The sequence below is a fragment of the Mesoplodon densirostris genome, chromosome X, assembly GCF_025265405.1.
Source record: "Mesoplodon densirostris isolate mMesDen1 chromosome X, mMesDen1 primary haplotype, whole genome shotgun sequence".
In the NCBI taxonomy this organism is placed as follows: Eukaryota; Metazoa; Chordata; class Mammalia; order Artiodactyla; family Ziphiidae; genus Mesoplodon; species Mesoplodon densirostris.
In genome coordinates this window covers 79,837,389-79,854,624 of record NC_082681.1, presented here as the reverse complement: position 1 = coordinate 79,854,624, position 17,236 = coordinate 79,837,389, and the positions used below count along the sequence as shown (strand labels likewise).

Here is a 17,236-nt window from a genome sequence, read left to right as displayed (position 1 = left end):
TTTTGGAAGTCCTAGCCACGGCAATCAGAGAAGAAAAAGAAAGAAAAGGAATACAAATTGGAAAAGAAGAAGTAAAACTGTCACTGTTTGCAGATGACATGATACTATACATAGAGAATCCTAAAGATGCCACCAGAAAACTAGTAGAGGTAATCAATGAACTTGATAAACTTGCATGATACAAAATGAATGCACAGAATTCTCTTGCATTCCTATACACTACTGATGAAAACTCTGAAAGAGAAATTAAGGAAACACTCCCATTTACCATTGCAATAAAAAAAATAAAATACCTAGGAATAAACCTATCTAGGGAGACAAAAGACCTGTATGCAGAAAACTATAAGACACTGATGAAAGAAGTGAAAGATGATACAAACAGATGGAGCGATATACCATGTTCCTGTATTGAAAGAATCAATATTGTGAAAATGACTCTACTACCCAAAGCAGTCTACAGATTCAATGCAATCCCTATCAAATTACCACTGGCATTTTTTACAGAACTAGAACAAAAAATCTTAAAATTTGTATGGAGACACAAAAGACCCCAAACAGCTAAAGCAGTCTTGAGGGAAAAAAACAGAGCTGGAGGAATCAGACTCCCTGGCTTCAGACTATACTACAAAGCTACAGTAATCAAGACGATATGGTACTGGCACAAATACAGAAATATAGATCAATGGAACAGAATAGAAAGCCCAGAGATAAACCCATGCACCTATTGTCAACTAATCTATGACAAAGGAGGCAAGGATATACAATGGAGAAAAGACAGTCTCTTCAATAAGTGGTGCTGGGAAAACTGGACAGCTACATGTAAAAGAATGAAATTAGAACACTCCCTAACATCATACACAAAAATAAAGTCAAAACGGATTAGAGACTTAAATGTAAGTCCGGGCACTATAATACTCTTAGAGGAAAACTTAGGAAGAACACTGTTTGACATACATCACAGCAAGATATTTTTTGATCCACCTCCTAGAGTAATGGAAATAAAAGCAAAAATAAACAAATGGGAGCTAATGAAACTTAAAAGCTTTTCACAGCAAAGGAAACCATAAACAAGATGAAGAGACAACCCTCAGAATGGGAGAAAATATTTACAAACGAATCATTGGACAAAGGATTAATCTCCAGAATATATAAACAGCTCATGCAACTGAATTTTAAAAAAACAAACAACCCAATCCAAAAATGGGCAGAAGGCCTAAATACACATTTCTCCAAATAAGACATACAGATGGCCAAGAAGCACATGAAAAGCTGCTCAACATCACTAATTATTAGAGAAATGCAAATGAAAACTACAGTGAGGTATCACCTCACACCAGTTAGAATGGGCATCATCAGAAAATCTACAAACAACAAATGCTGGGGAGGGTGTGGAGAAAAGGGAACCCTCTTGCACTGTTGGTGGGAATGTAAATTGATACAGCCGCTATGGAGAACAGTATGGAGGTTCCTTAAAAAACTAAAAATAGAACTACCATACACCCCAGCAATCCCACTACTGGGCATATACCCAGAGAAAACCATAATTCAAAAAGACACATGCACCCCAATGTTCATTGCAGCACTATTTACAATAGCCAGGTCACGGAAGAAACCTAAATGCCCATCAACAGACGAATGGATAAAGAAGGTGTGGTACATATATACAATGGAATATTACTCAGCCATTAAAAGGAACGAAATTGGGTCATTTGTAGGTACATGAATGCATCTAGAGACTCTCATACAGAGTGAAGTAAGCCAGAAAGGGAAAAACAAATATCGTATATTAACACATATATGTGGAACCTAGAAAATGGTACAGATGAACCGGTTTGCAGAGCAGAAATTGAGACACAGTAGTAGAGAAAAAACATATGGACACCAAGAGGGGAAAGCAGCAGGGGGTGAGGGTGGCAGTTGATGAATTGGGAGATTGGGTTTGACGTGTATACACTGAGGTGTATAAAATGGATGACTAATAAGAACCTGCTGTATAAAAAAATAAAATTAAATGTAAAAAATAATAATAAAATTTCATTTCAACTGTTAAAAAGAAAAAGAATTATTGTTTTAAAAATTTACCTAGAGAAATTAAAGTACCTGTCATTTTCCCCCTGTAACAGATGATGCTCAAGGATTCACGTATCAAGGCCATTTGCTTAGCTCATCATACTTTAGTTGTTCTGTTAGCAGGCAGGCTTTGAATGTTCTTAATCATTCTTTTCTCCTCCTTGATAATGTCTGTACTATGGATTCAGCTCCCATGTGTTTTTGTGGAGCCCTTTTACATTTTGAATACGAATTGCTTTTAAGATTTCCTTCAGGTACGACACAGGCTGTTTTGTGATGTCCACCAAGTCCTTAAGATTATAATATTGATGTTTCTCAAAAGCTGAAAACAGCATGTCTAAAATGTGTTATCAGCTTGAGCTCGTTTTCCATCTTCTTTCTTTTTCCTTTCATATTCAATATTGTATTGATGATTAGCAACAGGTTTGTAATTGGTTGTCACAACTTTGTTCAGTTGCTGTAATAGCCTTACAGGTTTGGAAGATTCTTCTGTTTGTAATCTCTTTAATCTCATGTACTTTTCACTGGCAGTGGGTCAGCATTCAGCTCTTTGTACCACTATTCCTTCCAGTGAAAGCTTATCCGATGAGCTCTTAGTAGACACTGTAAAGGCCTGTCCCCCAACACTTTGCAAGACAAATATATGTACTCTAGGAGCACTGCCTGAAGCTGATTTTCCGCCAATATCATGAATATTTGCAAGAGCCTCATTCAAAGTAAATGACACCTCCATCCTTCCTTGATTTTTGGCAATCCACAGTTTCCCAACTTCACCTCTTCCAGGACATTTAGCCCATTGCTGTGACAAATATTTAGGAACCTTCACCAGCCACACTCCGGTGTTCTGTTTGGCGCCGGTCAGGCTGAGTTCCCCTCTTTCCTCCATGGGTCTGTTGCCAACGGAGGCGTGCAGGCCAGTGCAGCGGCCCCAGGAGCTAGATGGCTGCGGAGCAAGGGACCAGAGCACAGGGCTAGCCCTGGCCGGAGGCTGATTGTGAAGAGCCGGGGTCCATCTGCCCAGATGCTGGGAGCCCAGGGGACTTCTAGGAATTTTAGAGTTTTCTGTTTTACATTTAGTTCTGTGATCCATTTTGAGTTTATTTTTGTGAAATTTATAAGGACAGTGTCTAGATTCTTTTTTGCATGGGCATGTCCACTTGTTCCAGCACCATTTGTGGAAAAAACTATTCTTTCTCCATTGGGTTGCCTTTGCTCCTTTGTCAAATATCAGTTGACTATACTTGTTTGGGTCTATTTCTGGGCTCCCTATTCTGGTCCATTAATCCATATGTCTATTATTCCACCAATACCACACTATCTTGGTTACCATAGCTTTATGCTAAACTTTGAGTCGGATAATTTTAGCCCTCCAACTTTGTTCTTATTCTTCAATATTGTATTGAATATTGTGAGTCTTTTTCCTTTCCGTATAAAATATAGAATCAGAGGTTTTTGTATCCACAAAATAACTTGCTGGGAGTTTTACTTGGGGTTACATTGAGTCTATAGATCAAGTTAAAAAGAAATGACATCTTAACAATACTGAGTCTTCCTATCCATGAACACAGAATATCATTCCATTTATTTAGGCTTTTATTTCTTTCATCAGAGTTTTATAGTTTTCCTCATATAGATCTTGTACATATTCTGTTTGATTTATGCATAAGTATTTCTCCTTTTTTTGGTGCTAAAGTGTGTTTTTTTAATTTCAAATTCCAGCTGTTCATTGTTAATATAGGAAAATAATTGGCTTTTGTATATTGGGCTTGTATCTCACAGCCTTATTATATTTGCTTATTAGTTCCAGGAGCTTTTTGGTCAACGCTCTGGGATTTTTTACATAGAAAATCATGTCATCTGCAAACAAAGACAGTTTTATTTCTTTCTTCCCAATCTGTATGCCTTTTCTTTTCTTGTCTTACCTTATTGCATTAGCTAGGAGCTCCAGTGTGACGTTGAATTACAGTGGTGAGAGGGGACATCCTTGCCTTGTTCTCAGTCTTAGGGCGAAGTCATCTAGTTTCTCAGCATAAGTATGATATTAACTATAGATTTTTTTGTAGTTTTTTTATTGAATTGATGAATTTCCCCTCTATTCCTAATTTGATGAGAGCTATTATCATGAATGGATCTTGGATTCTGTCAAATGATTTTTCTGTATCTATTGATACAATCATATGATTTTTCTCCTTAAGCCTGTTGCTGTATGATGGATTAAGTTAATTTATTTTTGAATATTGAATCAGCCTTGTGCACCAGGAATAAATTCCACTTGGTCGTGGTGTATAATTCTTTTAACGTTGTTGAATTTGACTTGCTAATATGTTGTTGAGGGTTTTTGCAACTATTTTCAATGAGATGTTGGTCTATAGTTTTCCCTTCTTATAATGTCTTTGGCTTTGGCATTAGTATACTGCTAGCTTCATGGAGTGAGTTAGGAAGTGTTCCATCTGCTTCTGTTTTCTGCAAGAGGTTGTAGAGAATAGGTATAATTTCTTCCCTAAATGTTTGGTAAAATTCACCAGTGAAACCATCTGGGCCTGGTACTTTCTGTTTTAGAAGGTTATTAACTGTTGATTCAATTTCTGTAATATTTATAGGCCTATTCAGATTATATAGTCAATTTCTTTAATATATAAACAAGTTATCCTTTACATATTATATATACAGATTATATATTTCTTCTTATATGAGTTTTGATAGATTGTATCTTTCAAATAATTAGCCAATTTCATCTAAGTTATCAAATTTGTGGGCAGATTTGTTTTGTTCATAATATTATTTTATTATCCTTTTAATGTACATGAGATCAGTAGTAATGGCCCTTCTTTCATATCTGATATTAGTAATTTGTGTCTTCTCACTCCCTTTCTTGGTTAGCCTGGGTAAGTGTTTATCAATTTTATTCATCTTTTCAAAGAACCAGCTTTTCGTTTCATTGATTTTTTTTTCTATTGCTTTCCTGTTTTCAATTTCATTTATATTTGCTCTGATTCTAATTGTTTCTTCTCTTGGGCTTACTGTGAATTTAATTTTCTCTTCTTTTTCTAGTTTCCTGAAGTGGAAGCTTAGATTAAATATTTTCCAAAATTATTTAGATCTTTTTCCTGTTGTAATATATATGATTTTCCAGCTACTTTCTGTTATGGATTTCTATTTTAATTCCATTGTAATGTGAGTATATAGTTTGTATGATACCTTTTAAATTTGCTAAGGTATGTTTTATGACACATAATGTTTATCTTAGTGAATGTTCCATGTGAACTTGAAAAGACTGTATATCCTGCTATTGTTGGATGAAGTATTTTATAAATGTCAATTAGATCTAGTTGATTGATGGTGCTTATTCAGCTCAATATATCCTTACTGATTTTATGCCTGCTGGATATTTCAACTACTGATTGAGGGATGTTGAAGTCTCTATAATAGTGAGTTCATCAGATTTTGCCTCAATTTTGTGACACTCTTTTGTTAGCCACATACACATTAAAAGATCTTATGTCTTGGAGAATTGACACCTCTATCACTATATAATGCCTCTCTTCCTTCCTGATCATTTTCCTTCCTCTAAAGTCAGCTTTGTCTGAAATTAGCTTGCTTTTAATTAGTGTTAGCATGGTATATCTTTCACCATCCCTTTACTTTTAATCTACCTTTATCTTTATATTTAAAGTGTGTTTCTTACAGATAACATATAGTTGGTTATTGGTTTTTTATCCACTCTGGCAGTTTCTGTCTTTTAATTGGTGTATTTATACCATTCACATTTAAAGTGATTATTGATATAGTTGGATTAATATCTACTATATTTGTAACTGTTTTCTGTTCATTGTCCATTTCTTTGTTTCTTTTTTCTGTCTTCCACTCCTTCTGCCTTCTCTGGTTTTAATCAAGCGTTTTATATGATTCCATTTTCTTTCCTCTCTTATATCAATTATACTTTTAAAAATTTGTAGTGGTTGCCCTAGAGTTTGAAATACACATTTATGACTTATTCAAGTTCGTTTTCAAATAACATTATACCACTTCAGAGGTAGTGCAAGTACCTTATAGCAGAGTATTCCCAATTCCTCCCCCCATCCCTTATAGCATTGCTGTCTTTTGTTTTACTTATCCATAAGCTATAATCACTGAACACATCTTTGCTATTATTATTTTGAGTAAACTATTATCTATTAAATCAATTAAGAATAAGTAAAATAAAAGATTTGATTTTACTTTCATGAATTCCTTCTCTAGTGCTCTTCCTTTCTTTATGTAGATCCAAGTTTCTGACCTATACCATTTTCCTTTTCTGAAGAACTTCTTTTAACATTTCTTATAAGGCAGGTCTCCTGGCAACAAAGTCAATCAATTTTTGTTTGTCTGAGAAAGTCTTTATTTCAACTTCATTTTTGAAGAATAATTTTGCTGGATACAGAATCCTAGCTTGGTGTTTTTTTCTTTTAACACTTTAAGTATTTCACTGCACTCTCTTCTTGCTTGAATGTTTTCTAAAGAGAAGCCAATGTAATTTTTATCCTTTTACCCACCTCTAGCTTCTTTAAAGATTGTCTCTTTGTCTTTGATTTTCTGCAGTTTGAATATGATATGCCTAGGGGTCAACTTTTTGGTATTTGTCCTACTTGATATTCTCTGAGCTTCCTGGATCTGAAGTTTGGTGTCTGACATTACTTTTAGAAAACTCTTATTTGATATTACTTCAAATATTTCCTCTGTTCCTTCCTCTCTTTCTTCTTCTGGTATTCCCATTACGTGTATATAACCTCATTTGTAATTGTACCACAATCTTTGGACATTCTGTTCCATCTTCTTCATTCTTTTTTTTTTTTATCTTTGCATTTCATGTATAAAGTTTCTATTGACATCTTCAAGCTCACTAATTCTTTACCATCAAAGACATTCTTTTATAGTGGGTTGTTTTTTTTTTAGCCAAATTTTTATCTTTTAATTCAATGTATTTAAACTTAAAAACAGTTCACCCATTTCTCCTACCCCCCAACCCTCACCTATGGCAACCATCAGTCTGTTCTCTGTATCTATGAGCTTGGTTTGTTTGTTTGTTTGTTTATCTATCTTTTTAAATTCTGCATATAAGAGAGATCATACATATGGTATTTGACTTTCTCTGTCTGACTTATTTCACTTAGAATAATGCCCTCAAGGTCCATTTATGTTGTTGCAACTGACAAGATTCCATTCTTTTTTATGGCTGAGTAATATTCCATTGTGTATGTTATACCACATCTTCTTTATCCATTCATCTATTGATGGACACTTAGGTTGTTTCCACATCTTGGCCATCATCAGTAATGCTCCAATGAACATGGGGGTGCATATATATATATATATATATATATATATCTGGGTTAGTGTTTTCTTTTTCTTCAGATAAATACCCAGGAGTGGAATTGCTGGATTAATTGGTAGTTCTATTTTTAATCTCTTGAGGGACCTCCAGACTCTTTTCCATAGTAGCTGCACCAATTTATATTCCCATCAACAGTGCACAAATGTTCCCTTTTCTCCACATCCTCGCCAACACCTGTTATTTCTTGTCTTTTTGATAATAGCCATTCTAACAAGTGTGAGGTGGTATTTCATTGTGGTTTTGATTTGCATTTCCCTGATGATAAATGATGTAGAGCAACTTTTCATGCACTGGTTGGCCATCTGGATGTCTTTGGAAAAAACTGTCTATTCAGATGTCCTGCCCATTTTTAAATTGGGTTGTTTGGGTATTTTGCCATTGAGTTGGATGAGTTCTTCATATATTTTGGGGGGTTTTTTGTTGTTTTTTTTTATTACTCAAAGAAGTTTCATTTTTTTATTTAGCTTTCTGACTTGCGCTTGTGTTTTCAACACTTTCACAACGATTTTCTGCTCCTCAGTGAGGAAAGCACGCTTGATCCTGTCACGGACACATTTAACACACATGGAACCACCATAGGCCTGGCTAACATGTTTTTTCGTTTTAGACAACCTCATAAGAACTTTAGGTCTCATAGCACGAACTCCTCGAAGTCAGCCTGGGCACACGCCACATGCAGATTTTGGTGCTTTCCCAACTTTCTTGGTATAAAGGTAAACAATTCTATTACTAGGGGTTCGGGACAGTCTGGTTTTGTCAGAGGCTGTATTGAAGGACAGCCTATGACGGTATGTCAAACACTGAACCATCCTGAATGCCTCTAGGTACTGCCCCCGGAAGAGGAAGAAGAGACACTTCATATATTTTGGATGTTAGCCCTTATCAAATATATGATTTGAAAATATTTTCTCCCATTCAATAGGCTGGCTTTTCATTTTGTTGATGGTTTCCTTTGCTGTGTAGCAGCTTTTTAGTTTGATGTAGTCCCACTTGTTTATTTTTGCTTTTGTTTCTTTTCTTTTGGTGTCAGATTCAAAAAATTGTCACCAAGACTTATGTCAAGTAGCTTACTACCTATGTTTTCTTCTAGGAGTTTTCTGGTTTCAAGCTTTCAAGTCTTTAATCCATTTTGAGTTAATTTTTGTGTATGATGTAAGATAGTGCTCTGGTTTCATTCTTTTGCATGTGATTGTTCAATTATATGAACACTATTTATTGAAGAGACTATCCTTTTCCCATTGCATATTCTTGGCTCCATTGTCATAAATTAATTGACCACATATGTGTGGGTTTATTTCTAGGCTCTCTATTCTGTTCCATTGAGCTATGTGTCCATTGTTATGCAATACCATACTGTTTTAATTACTATAATTTTGCAATACAGTTTGAAATCAGGGAGTATGATGCCTCCAGCTTTTTTCTTCTTTCTCAACATTGCTTTGGCTATTTGGAGTCTTTTATGGTTCCATACAAATTTTCAGGTTGCTTGTCCTATTTCTGTGAAAAAAATGCCATTGAAATTGTGATAAGGATTGCACTGAATCTTATATTTCTTTGGTCAGTATGGACGTTTTAACAGTATTAATTCTTCCAATCCATGAGCATGGAATATCTTTCCATTTATTTGTGTCTTCATTTTCTTTCATTAATGTCTTTTAGTTTTCAATATACAGGTCTTTCACCTCCTTGGGTTTTTTTGTTTGTTTGTTTGTTTGTTTTTTGTGGTACACGGGCCTCTCACTGTTGCGGCCTCTCCCATTGCAGAGCACAGGCTCCGGACGCACAGGCCCAGCGGCCATGGCTCACGGGCCCAGCCGCTCCACAGCACATGGGATCCTCCCGGACCGAGGCACAAACCTGCATCCCCTGCATCAGCAGGCAGACTCTCAACCACTGTGCCACCAGGGAAGCCCTCCTTGGGTTCTTTTAAATGAAAATATACTTTATTGCTGAAAAATGCTAACCATCATCTGAGCCTTCTGAGTTAGTCACCACCTCCTTGGTTTAACTTATTTTTAGGTATTTTATTCTTTTTAGTGCAATTTTAAATGGAATTGTTTTCTTAATTTCTCTTTCTGATAGTTCATTATTAGCATATAGAAACAAGTGAGTTTGTGTATTGATTTTTGTATCCCACAACTTTATTAGTTCTAACAGTTTTTTGATGGAGTCTTCAGGGTTTTCTGTATATAATATCATATCATGTACAAATAGTGATAGTGCTGCTTTTTCCTTTCCAATTTGGATGACTTTTATTTATTTATTTATTTTGCCTAATTACTGTGGCTAGGACTTCCAATACTGTGTTGAATAAAAGTAGCAAGAGTGGGCATTCTTGTCTTTTTCCTGATCTTAGAGGAAAAGCCTCCAGCTTTTCACCATTGAGTATGAAGTTAGCTGTGGACTTTTCAGCTAACTTGTCAGCTAATATGGCCTTTATTAAGTTGAGGTAACACACTTTTTGAGAGTTTTATCATAAATGGATGTTGAATTTTGTCAAATGTTTTCTTTTCATCTATTGAGATGATCATATGGTTTTTATCACTCATTTTGGTAATGTGGCATATCACACTGATTGACTTGCAAATGTTGAATCATCCTTGCATTCCTGGAATAATTCTCACTTGATCATAGTGTGTATGATCTTTTTAATGTATTGTTGACTGGTTTCCTATTATTTTGTTGAGGACTTTTGCATCTATGTTCATAAGGAATATTGTCTTGTATTTTTTTTCTTATGGCATCCTCATGTGACTTGGATATCAGGGTAATGCTGGCCTCATAAAATGAGTTTGGGAGAGTTCCTTCCTCTTCAAATTTTTGGAAGAGTTTGAGAAGGATAGCTATTAATTCAATTATCTTTGAATGTTTGGTAGAATTCAACAGTTAAGCCTTCTGTTCCTGGACTTTTGTTTGTTGGGAGGTTTTTGATTACTGATTTAATTTCCTTCTAGCAATCGGTCTGTTCAGATTTTCTATTTTATCATTATTCAGTCTTAATACATTGTATGTTTCTAGGAATTCATTCATTTCTTCTAGGTTGTCCAAATTGTTGGCACATAATTGTAGTCTCTTAAGATACTTTGTGTTTCTGTGATATCAGCTGTAATATCTCCTCTTTCATTTCTGAGTCTGGTTCTGATGCTTGGTTTATCTCTCCAGACTGTATTTCTAGCCTTTTAATATGCCTTGTAATTTTTGGCTGAAAGCTAGACATGATATACTGGGTAAAAGTAACTGAGGTAGGTAGGCCAGTAATGTAAGGTTTTATGCTCATCTGACTCTCAGAGTTAGGCTGTGTTTACTGTTTGCTGTAACTGTGGTGTCAGAGGCTAAAATTGTCTCCATAGTTCTTGTCTTAGTCTCTTCATGTGGTCTTTGGATGTCCCTAGAAACTTCTTAAGTAGGGTCTGAGACTTGCAGTGTTTTTGTTGTTTGTTTGTTTTTGTTTGTTTAACATCTTTAATGGAGTATAATTGCTTTATAATGGTGTATTAATTTCTGCTTTATAACAAAGTGAATCAGCTATATATATACATATATCCCCATATCTCCTCCCTCTTGTGTCTCCCTCCCATCCTCCCTATCCCACCCCTCTAGGTGGTCACAAATCACCGAGCTAATCTCCCTGTGCTATGCAGCTGCTTCCCACTAGCTATCTATTTTACATTTGGTAGTATATATACATCAATGCTACTCTCTCACTTCGTCCCAACTTACCCTTCACCTTCCCCGTGTCCTCAAGTCCATTCTCTACGTTTGCATTTTTACTCCTGTCCTGCCCCTAGGTTCTTCAGAACCTTTTTTTTTTTTTTTTTAGATTCCATATATATGTGTTAGCATACGGTATTTGTTTTTCTCTTTCTGACTTACTTCACTCTGTATGACAGATTCTAGGTCCATCCACCTCACTACAAATAACTCAATTTCATTTCTTTTTATGGCTGAGTAATATTCCATTGTATATATGTGCCACATCTTCTTTATCTATTCATCTGTTGATGGACACTTAGGTTGCTTCCATGTCCTGGCTATTGTAAATAAAGCTCTGGCAGTGTTTTTAGCTGTAATCCCCTGTTATACAGGAGTGCTGTTAATGTGGTGATAAAGTGTGGATAGAATAGAAGCATTCATTAGTCTTATGATTAGGTCTTAATCTTTTAGTGTGCCTGAGTTGGGTCTTTCCTATCCCCCAGGTCAGTTCAGCTCTGGTAAAACCCCAGTCAGTTAGGCTCTGATAAAAGTTTTCCTTGGGGCTTCCCCGGTGGCACAGTGGTTGGGAGTCCGCCTGTCAATGCGGGGGGCATGGGTTCGTTCCCCAGTCCGGGAGGATCCCGCATGCCGGGAGTGGCTGGGCCCGTGGGCCATGGCCACTGAGCCTGCGCGTCTGGAGCCTGTGCTCCGCAGCAGGAGAGGCCACAGCAGTGAGAGGCCCACGTGCCACAAAAAAAAAAAAAAAAAAGTTTTCCTTGAGGGCAAGCCTTGTTAAAGAGAATAGAGAGGTCTGGATATATTTCAAAATGGCTGCTTTTCCTCTCCCCTTGCTAGAAGGACAAGAGAATTTTTCTCCAGTCTTCACTATGAGAACCTGGTAGCACTCTTGAAGGTAAAATGCATGAAAGTGTGGAGAACCCCGTAAGGCTGGGCCCACTGGGGACTTTTAGCCCTTGAGCTAGTCCACACTGAGCATCTAGCAATTTGTCAATTACAGTTTTAAAGTCTTCTTACTGATACTGGCTTCAGCTGCAGGCTTCTCTTCCTAGTCTGCTATGAGTCTCCATATCCACTGGTCTGTCTCTCCATCTTACAGAACAGCAGTTTGCCTTGTGACCTTAATTCTCTGATGGATCTAAGAAGTGATTTTAAGTTTGCTCAGCTTTTTTCTTATTGTGAGTATGGGGGTGATGGCTTTCAAGTGCTTGACACATGAAGCCAGAAATTGGAAGTACATACATTTATTTTTTAATTTTCAAAACACATCTAGAAAAACATGAATCTTTCTGAAGTTTCAGCTTACCTGAAAATATGTACAGGCTGTGTGGCTTTGTGCAATTAATTTAATCCATCTCTTCATCTATAAAATAAGCATAATAATAACTACTTTGCTGGATTGTTATAAGACCTAAATGAGATATGTAAAGCATCTAGCAAAGTGCATGGCTCACATATATTCAATAAATGTTAGCTTTAGTTATGGTGTCATTTATCTTCATCAGAACCCTAGGCTTGAATAGAGACAAAGTGTACAAAGTATTCCTCATTTAGAAGATGAAGAATCAGAAAAAATGGCCCACTTGCCTTACTGTCAGTTTGTGATTGAGTCAGGACCAGACTCAGGCTAGGACTGCTGCTGGCTCCCATGGCCCTGATGTTATTACAAGACCCCTTTTCTTAATATCAGATAGCAAACAGCCTGGCCACATTGATCAAAACCTGTCAGATCTCAAATTTACTACTATAAAAGCAGTCCCAGGGACTGCACAGCTGTCTGTCCCACTCTGATGTATTTGTGGGGTTTGCCTGCAGAAAGCATGATGTTTACAAATAGAGGGTATTAGAATGATAGAGAAATGTAGCCTGTTACCACGGAAACAGACATGTGACAGTGGTAGTGCTCTGAGTAGGTATGAAAAAGGTTCTGGAGCATATAGAGAAAATAAATCAATATATCTAAAAAGGTATAGAACTCAGCAGAGGTTACTGCTTTTGCTCTGGTCAAGATGTTCATATCTAATATGGGATAGTTCTAGCTCCCTGGTATTTTCTTTCTAGAAGACGGGAAACCACAATGGCCTCAAACAAAAGAAATGAGAATGGCGGATATAGAACCAGAGCTTAGAGGACCATGTTGAAACTCATAAGAATTATTTACTGGCCATGGTGGTTTTCCATCTTCTAGAGAGAAAATACCCGGGAGCTAGTACTCCTATACTGCTGAGATGATGTACTCACTAGCACCTATGAGAAGTGCGATACAATCTAAGGATAATCTTGTCCATATTTTTTCATCCTCATTTTTTTCTGAGGGATATGCCAAATGTCCACTGAATAGATGGAAGCTCTCTGGGAGCCCTTCTGTGACACAAGAAGAAGTGGAAGATAGGGCTTTGAGCCCCTGTTATTCTCAACACTCTTCATGGCATGGCCATTTTGGAAAATAAAGATAAAAAATTTAGTTAGCTCCTTGCCTCCCACTGTATACCAAATCTATACCAGATTAATTAAAGATTTAAATATGAAAAATGAAATCATGAAAGAACTAGAAAAAATATAAAGAGCTACCTATATAATGCTGTTGTATCCAAATTTAAAATGATAATATAAAAATGTAGCTATTGACATAGAAGAAAGTTATCAAACAACATTTTTATTTGATCCCATTTTGTAAAAATACATATTTATATGCATAGGAAATTTCTAGATATGCAGAAAATGTTAATAGTGGTTATTTGTGAGTAGTTTTTTTAAGCTATTTTTTTCCTTTTTGCTTCCCTTTTCTATGTATATAGGTGTGCATGCATTTAAGTATGTATAATGAGTAGGTATTTCTGGTATAAAAATAATAAAAGTTAACAAAATTTTTTTAACATCTTTATTGGAGTATAATTGCTTTACAATGGTGTGTTAGTTTCTGCTGTATAACAAAGTAAGTCAGCTATACGTATACATATATCCCCATATCCCCTACCTCTGCGTCTCCCTCCCATCCTCCCTATCCCACCCCTCTAAGTGGTCACAAATCACCGAGCTGATCTCCCTGTGCTATGTGGCTGCTCCTACTAGCTATCTGTTTTACATTTGGTAGTGTATATGTGTCCATGCCACTCTCTCACTTCATCCCAGCTTACCCTTTCCCCTCCCCGTGTCCTCAAGTCCATTCTCTGCGTCTGCGTCTTTATTCCTGTCCTCCTCTACGTTCATCAGAACCATTTTTTGTTTAGACTCCATATATATGTGTTAGCATATGGTATTTGTTTTCGCTTTCTGACTTACTTCACTCTGTATGACAGACTCTAGGTCCATCCATCTCATAAAGGTTAACGAAAAATTTTTAACTTCCCTTTCCCTCTTTTCCCTTGTAGATATAGGTCAGACTTCCTCCAGGAATTTATTTTTCCTCAGCTAGCCAGTATAATTCCTTAAGTCTCCCCCCTTTAGTACTTTCCTATTCAACTGTAAGTTCTCTGAGGATAGAGTTGTGTTTCATTATTTACTGTGCCTTCCCTAGGTGTGCTCAATAAGGACTAGGTACATGGTGATCGTCTGATTTCCTCAAAGCCTGCTTTGAAGTCTGATGTAATAGTACTTACCCTTTAACCAGCTGAAATGGTCAGCAACTTGGCCAGGGCTAACACAATCTGTCTGTGAGGCCAGTCGCTGCAATGGCTGTCATCTCACTGCTTTCCCAGGCTGAGGTGGCTGACTGGTTGGCTGGTGATGGGGTTGTAGGCCTTTCTGTGTAAATCCTTCCCCAGACAGCTTTCTGGTTCAAGGAGGTGGCCCTTCTCAGGCTGCCTCTTAGTCAATAGTATCTGTGTAGCTGTGCTTCCTTGCCAGAACCTCTGTGTACATTCTCAGGAGCTCTCAATGTTGTTAAAAACATACAAGATAGGCAGTAAAGAAAGAAGACCAAGAACTGGGAGGAGAGAAAGAGAGAAAAAAATGAGGATAAAAGAATGGAGGATCATGACCTTAAGTGCAGCAGGTTGCTTAACCCAACCATAAACATCCCCTGCGCATAATAATACCTACTGTTGCACGTGAAATTACTTTGCCAGGAAAGTCTACACAGACATGGGTTTTCGAGGGACCTGTGCAAGCTCTCATGGCCACGCTGGCAGCCCTCCAAGTTAGAGACTTTACTGACTTCTGATTGAAGTCTGCTCAGACAGAATCTTTGATAGAGCCTGCTCTTACAGGTAAACACCATTTCAAGCTTGTTGCAAGAATAAAATGAGATGATAGATGGAAATAGATTTTTTAGTCTATAAAACAGTATACAAATGCTGGTCTTTTTGTGAGCTCCTGAGGGCACTGACGGGTTTAATTGTTGCCCAGTAGGGTCTTCATGGGAATTTGGAACCGATTTTTAAATATGTGCACCGAAAGAAAATCAAATCCACCTACAGAATGAAGTGAATTGAGTCCCCAGTAGGGAAAAACATGCCTGCATGTCTGGGAGACACCTAAACTGCGTATGTCTGAGGAGTGATTGTTACCTAACTATATGAAAAAAGCCTTGGGTTTTCTGAGTGCCCTCAATTGATTAGAAATGTTTTCTTTAGAAGTAATTCCCCAGAAAATGCTTGTGATTTCATTGTCGATGAAACTGTTGACACTTCTTTTAAAGCGTCTGTTAACTTATGTTAAATTACAGTGGGAGTGCATGTGGCCCCCAGATGAATGTTTTATGGTTGCACCGTTTTCATAACTAACTATTTGAATAGCTCCTTCCATGAAAATGACCCTTTTCTCCTTCCAGCTTCAACACATGAGACTTCACATCAGTTCCTGACCTGAATGCGTGACTCTTCAATCTCAGGACTTGCATAATTAATGGAATGCCGTCCTAAGGTTGTTGAGTTCTGCATTTCTGGGCATTTCATCTTTATGGCGAAGTACCGATTCCCTCACTCCAAAGACTAAGCCTGAAAGATTTTTCTTCCTAGGGAAGAATCTTCCTTGTAACTTTATTGTTACGACAGTCAGAGACAGATTGGGGAGGTTTGATAGTTGGGCGATATCTTGCCAATAACCAGACCCTTGGCATGGGGCTCCCTCAAATTTGCAGTGTCTTGGGGATTCCTCCTGTTACTGTCTTGAAGAATAAACACTTTATGTTAATTTCCAGTGACTTAGTTTTCCATTTTCTCTTTTTAACAGGTCCAGTTAAAAACAAGAAAAAGGGTAAGTCAAGCTCCTGATTTTGTAAAATTGCTGTCATGTCTTTTCTAAAATTAGAAGAAAAAAATCAAGGGAGAAGGATTTTTATATTCGTTCAGCGCTAGTTGTCCATTATTTTACTCAATCACGTGTGATCTTCTTGGGTATTGTAGCTTCCAGGAATAAGAAATATATATCATTTTTCAGTGATGATCCATGAAAGATAGAATTGCTTCCTAGCAACATGCGAAAGTTGTTTTTGCTTTTCTTTCTTGCTACCTCTTCCATACAATTCATTTTACATATGTTTCCTTCATTCTTCCTTACTCTTTCCCCTGCCCTTCTCCTTTCTCCTTTTTTTCTCCTCCTTTATCAAATCAGTGTCCAGGTATGAATGAAGTCCTGAGACTGCTTGTAGGGACTAGGTATACTACCTCTTGAGAGATGTCAGTACCCTATTTTTTGGCCTAAAAGCTATCCCTCTCCTATTTCTCAGATAGTCAGGGAAGGTATTTCTTGCTCTGGGGTTTCAATATCATTTTCTCTGTGATGGAAAAACTCAGCTGTAGTAGTACCCTGATCATTTAGTCTTTTCCAAGAATCTCCTAGTTGAGTGGATCCATTGTGCCATTGTTGGGTCTGTAAGTCTCCAGTGTACTTGCAATGGGAATGGCCCATGAGTTTGTACAAGTGCTTGCCTGCCTGAAGAGGAGAACCCAAACACAGAACAGGTTCCAAAAGACAGGACCAGGCAATGTGGTCCACTCCTTAGGACTAAAAGAACCAATCACGAAACGAGTTTTAAGTACCTATTTTTTTCTTTGTTCTGAACTGGGAGGAAAATAGAGTGAAATTCATGAGTTTTCATTAAAATGCTCTAAGCAAAATGATTCTGTCTGTTAACATTTCTGG

General features: G+C 37.1%; 1 protein-coding gene and 2 pseudogenes across 7 annotated transcripts in view; 1 reads left to right on the top strand and 2 right to left on the bottom strand.

Moving 5' to 3' along the window:
* Positions 1-17,236, top strand: part of EDA (ectodysplasin A) — a 403,721-nt gene that overhangs the window by 373,631 nt on the left and 12,854 nt on the right. For 5 of the 7 annotated variants that reach the window (XM_060087145.1, XM_060087144.1, XM_060087146.1 and 2 more), the window contains exon 3: positions 16,325-16,348. The exons of the other annotated variants lie outside the window; for them this stretch is intronic. In XM_060087145.1, coding sequence (XP_059943128.1) covers positions 16,325-16,348 — 24 coding nt within the window. The remainder of the gene's footprint in view (positions 1-16,324; positions 16,349-17,236) is intronic. 7 annotated transcript variants of the gene reach the window in all.
* On the bottom strand, positions 2,211-2,956 carry LOC132482485 (general transcription factor IIF subunit 2-like; annotated as a pseudogene).
* LOC132482580 (large ribosomal subunit protein eL34-like) lies at positions 7,879-8,250 on the bottom strand (annotated as a pseudogene).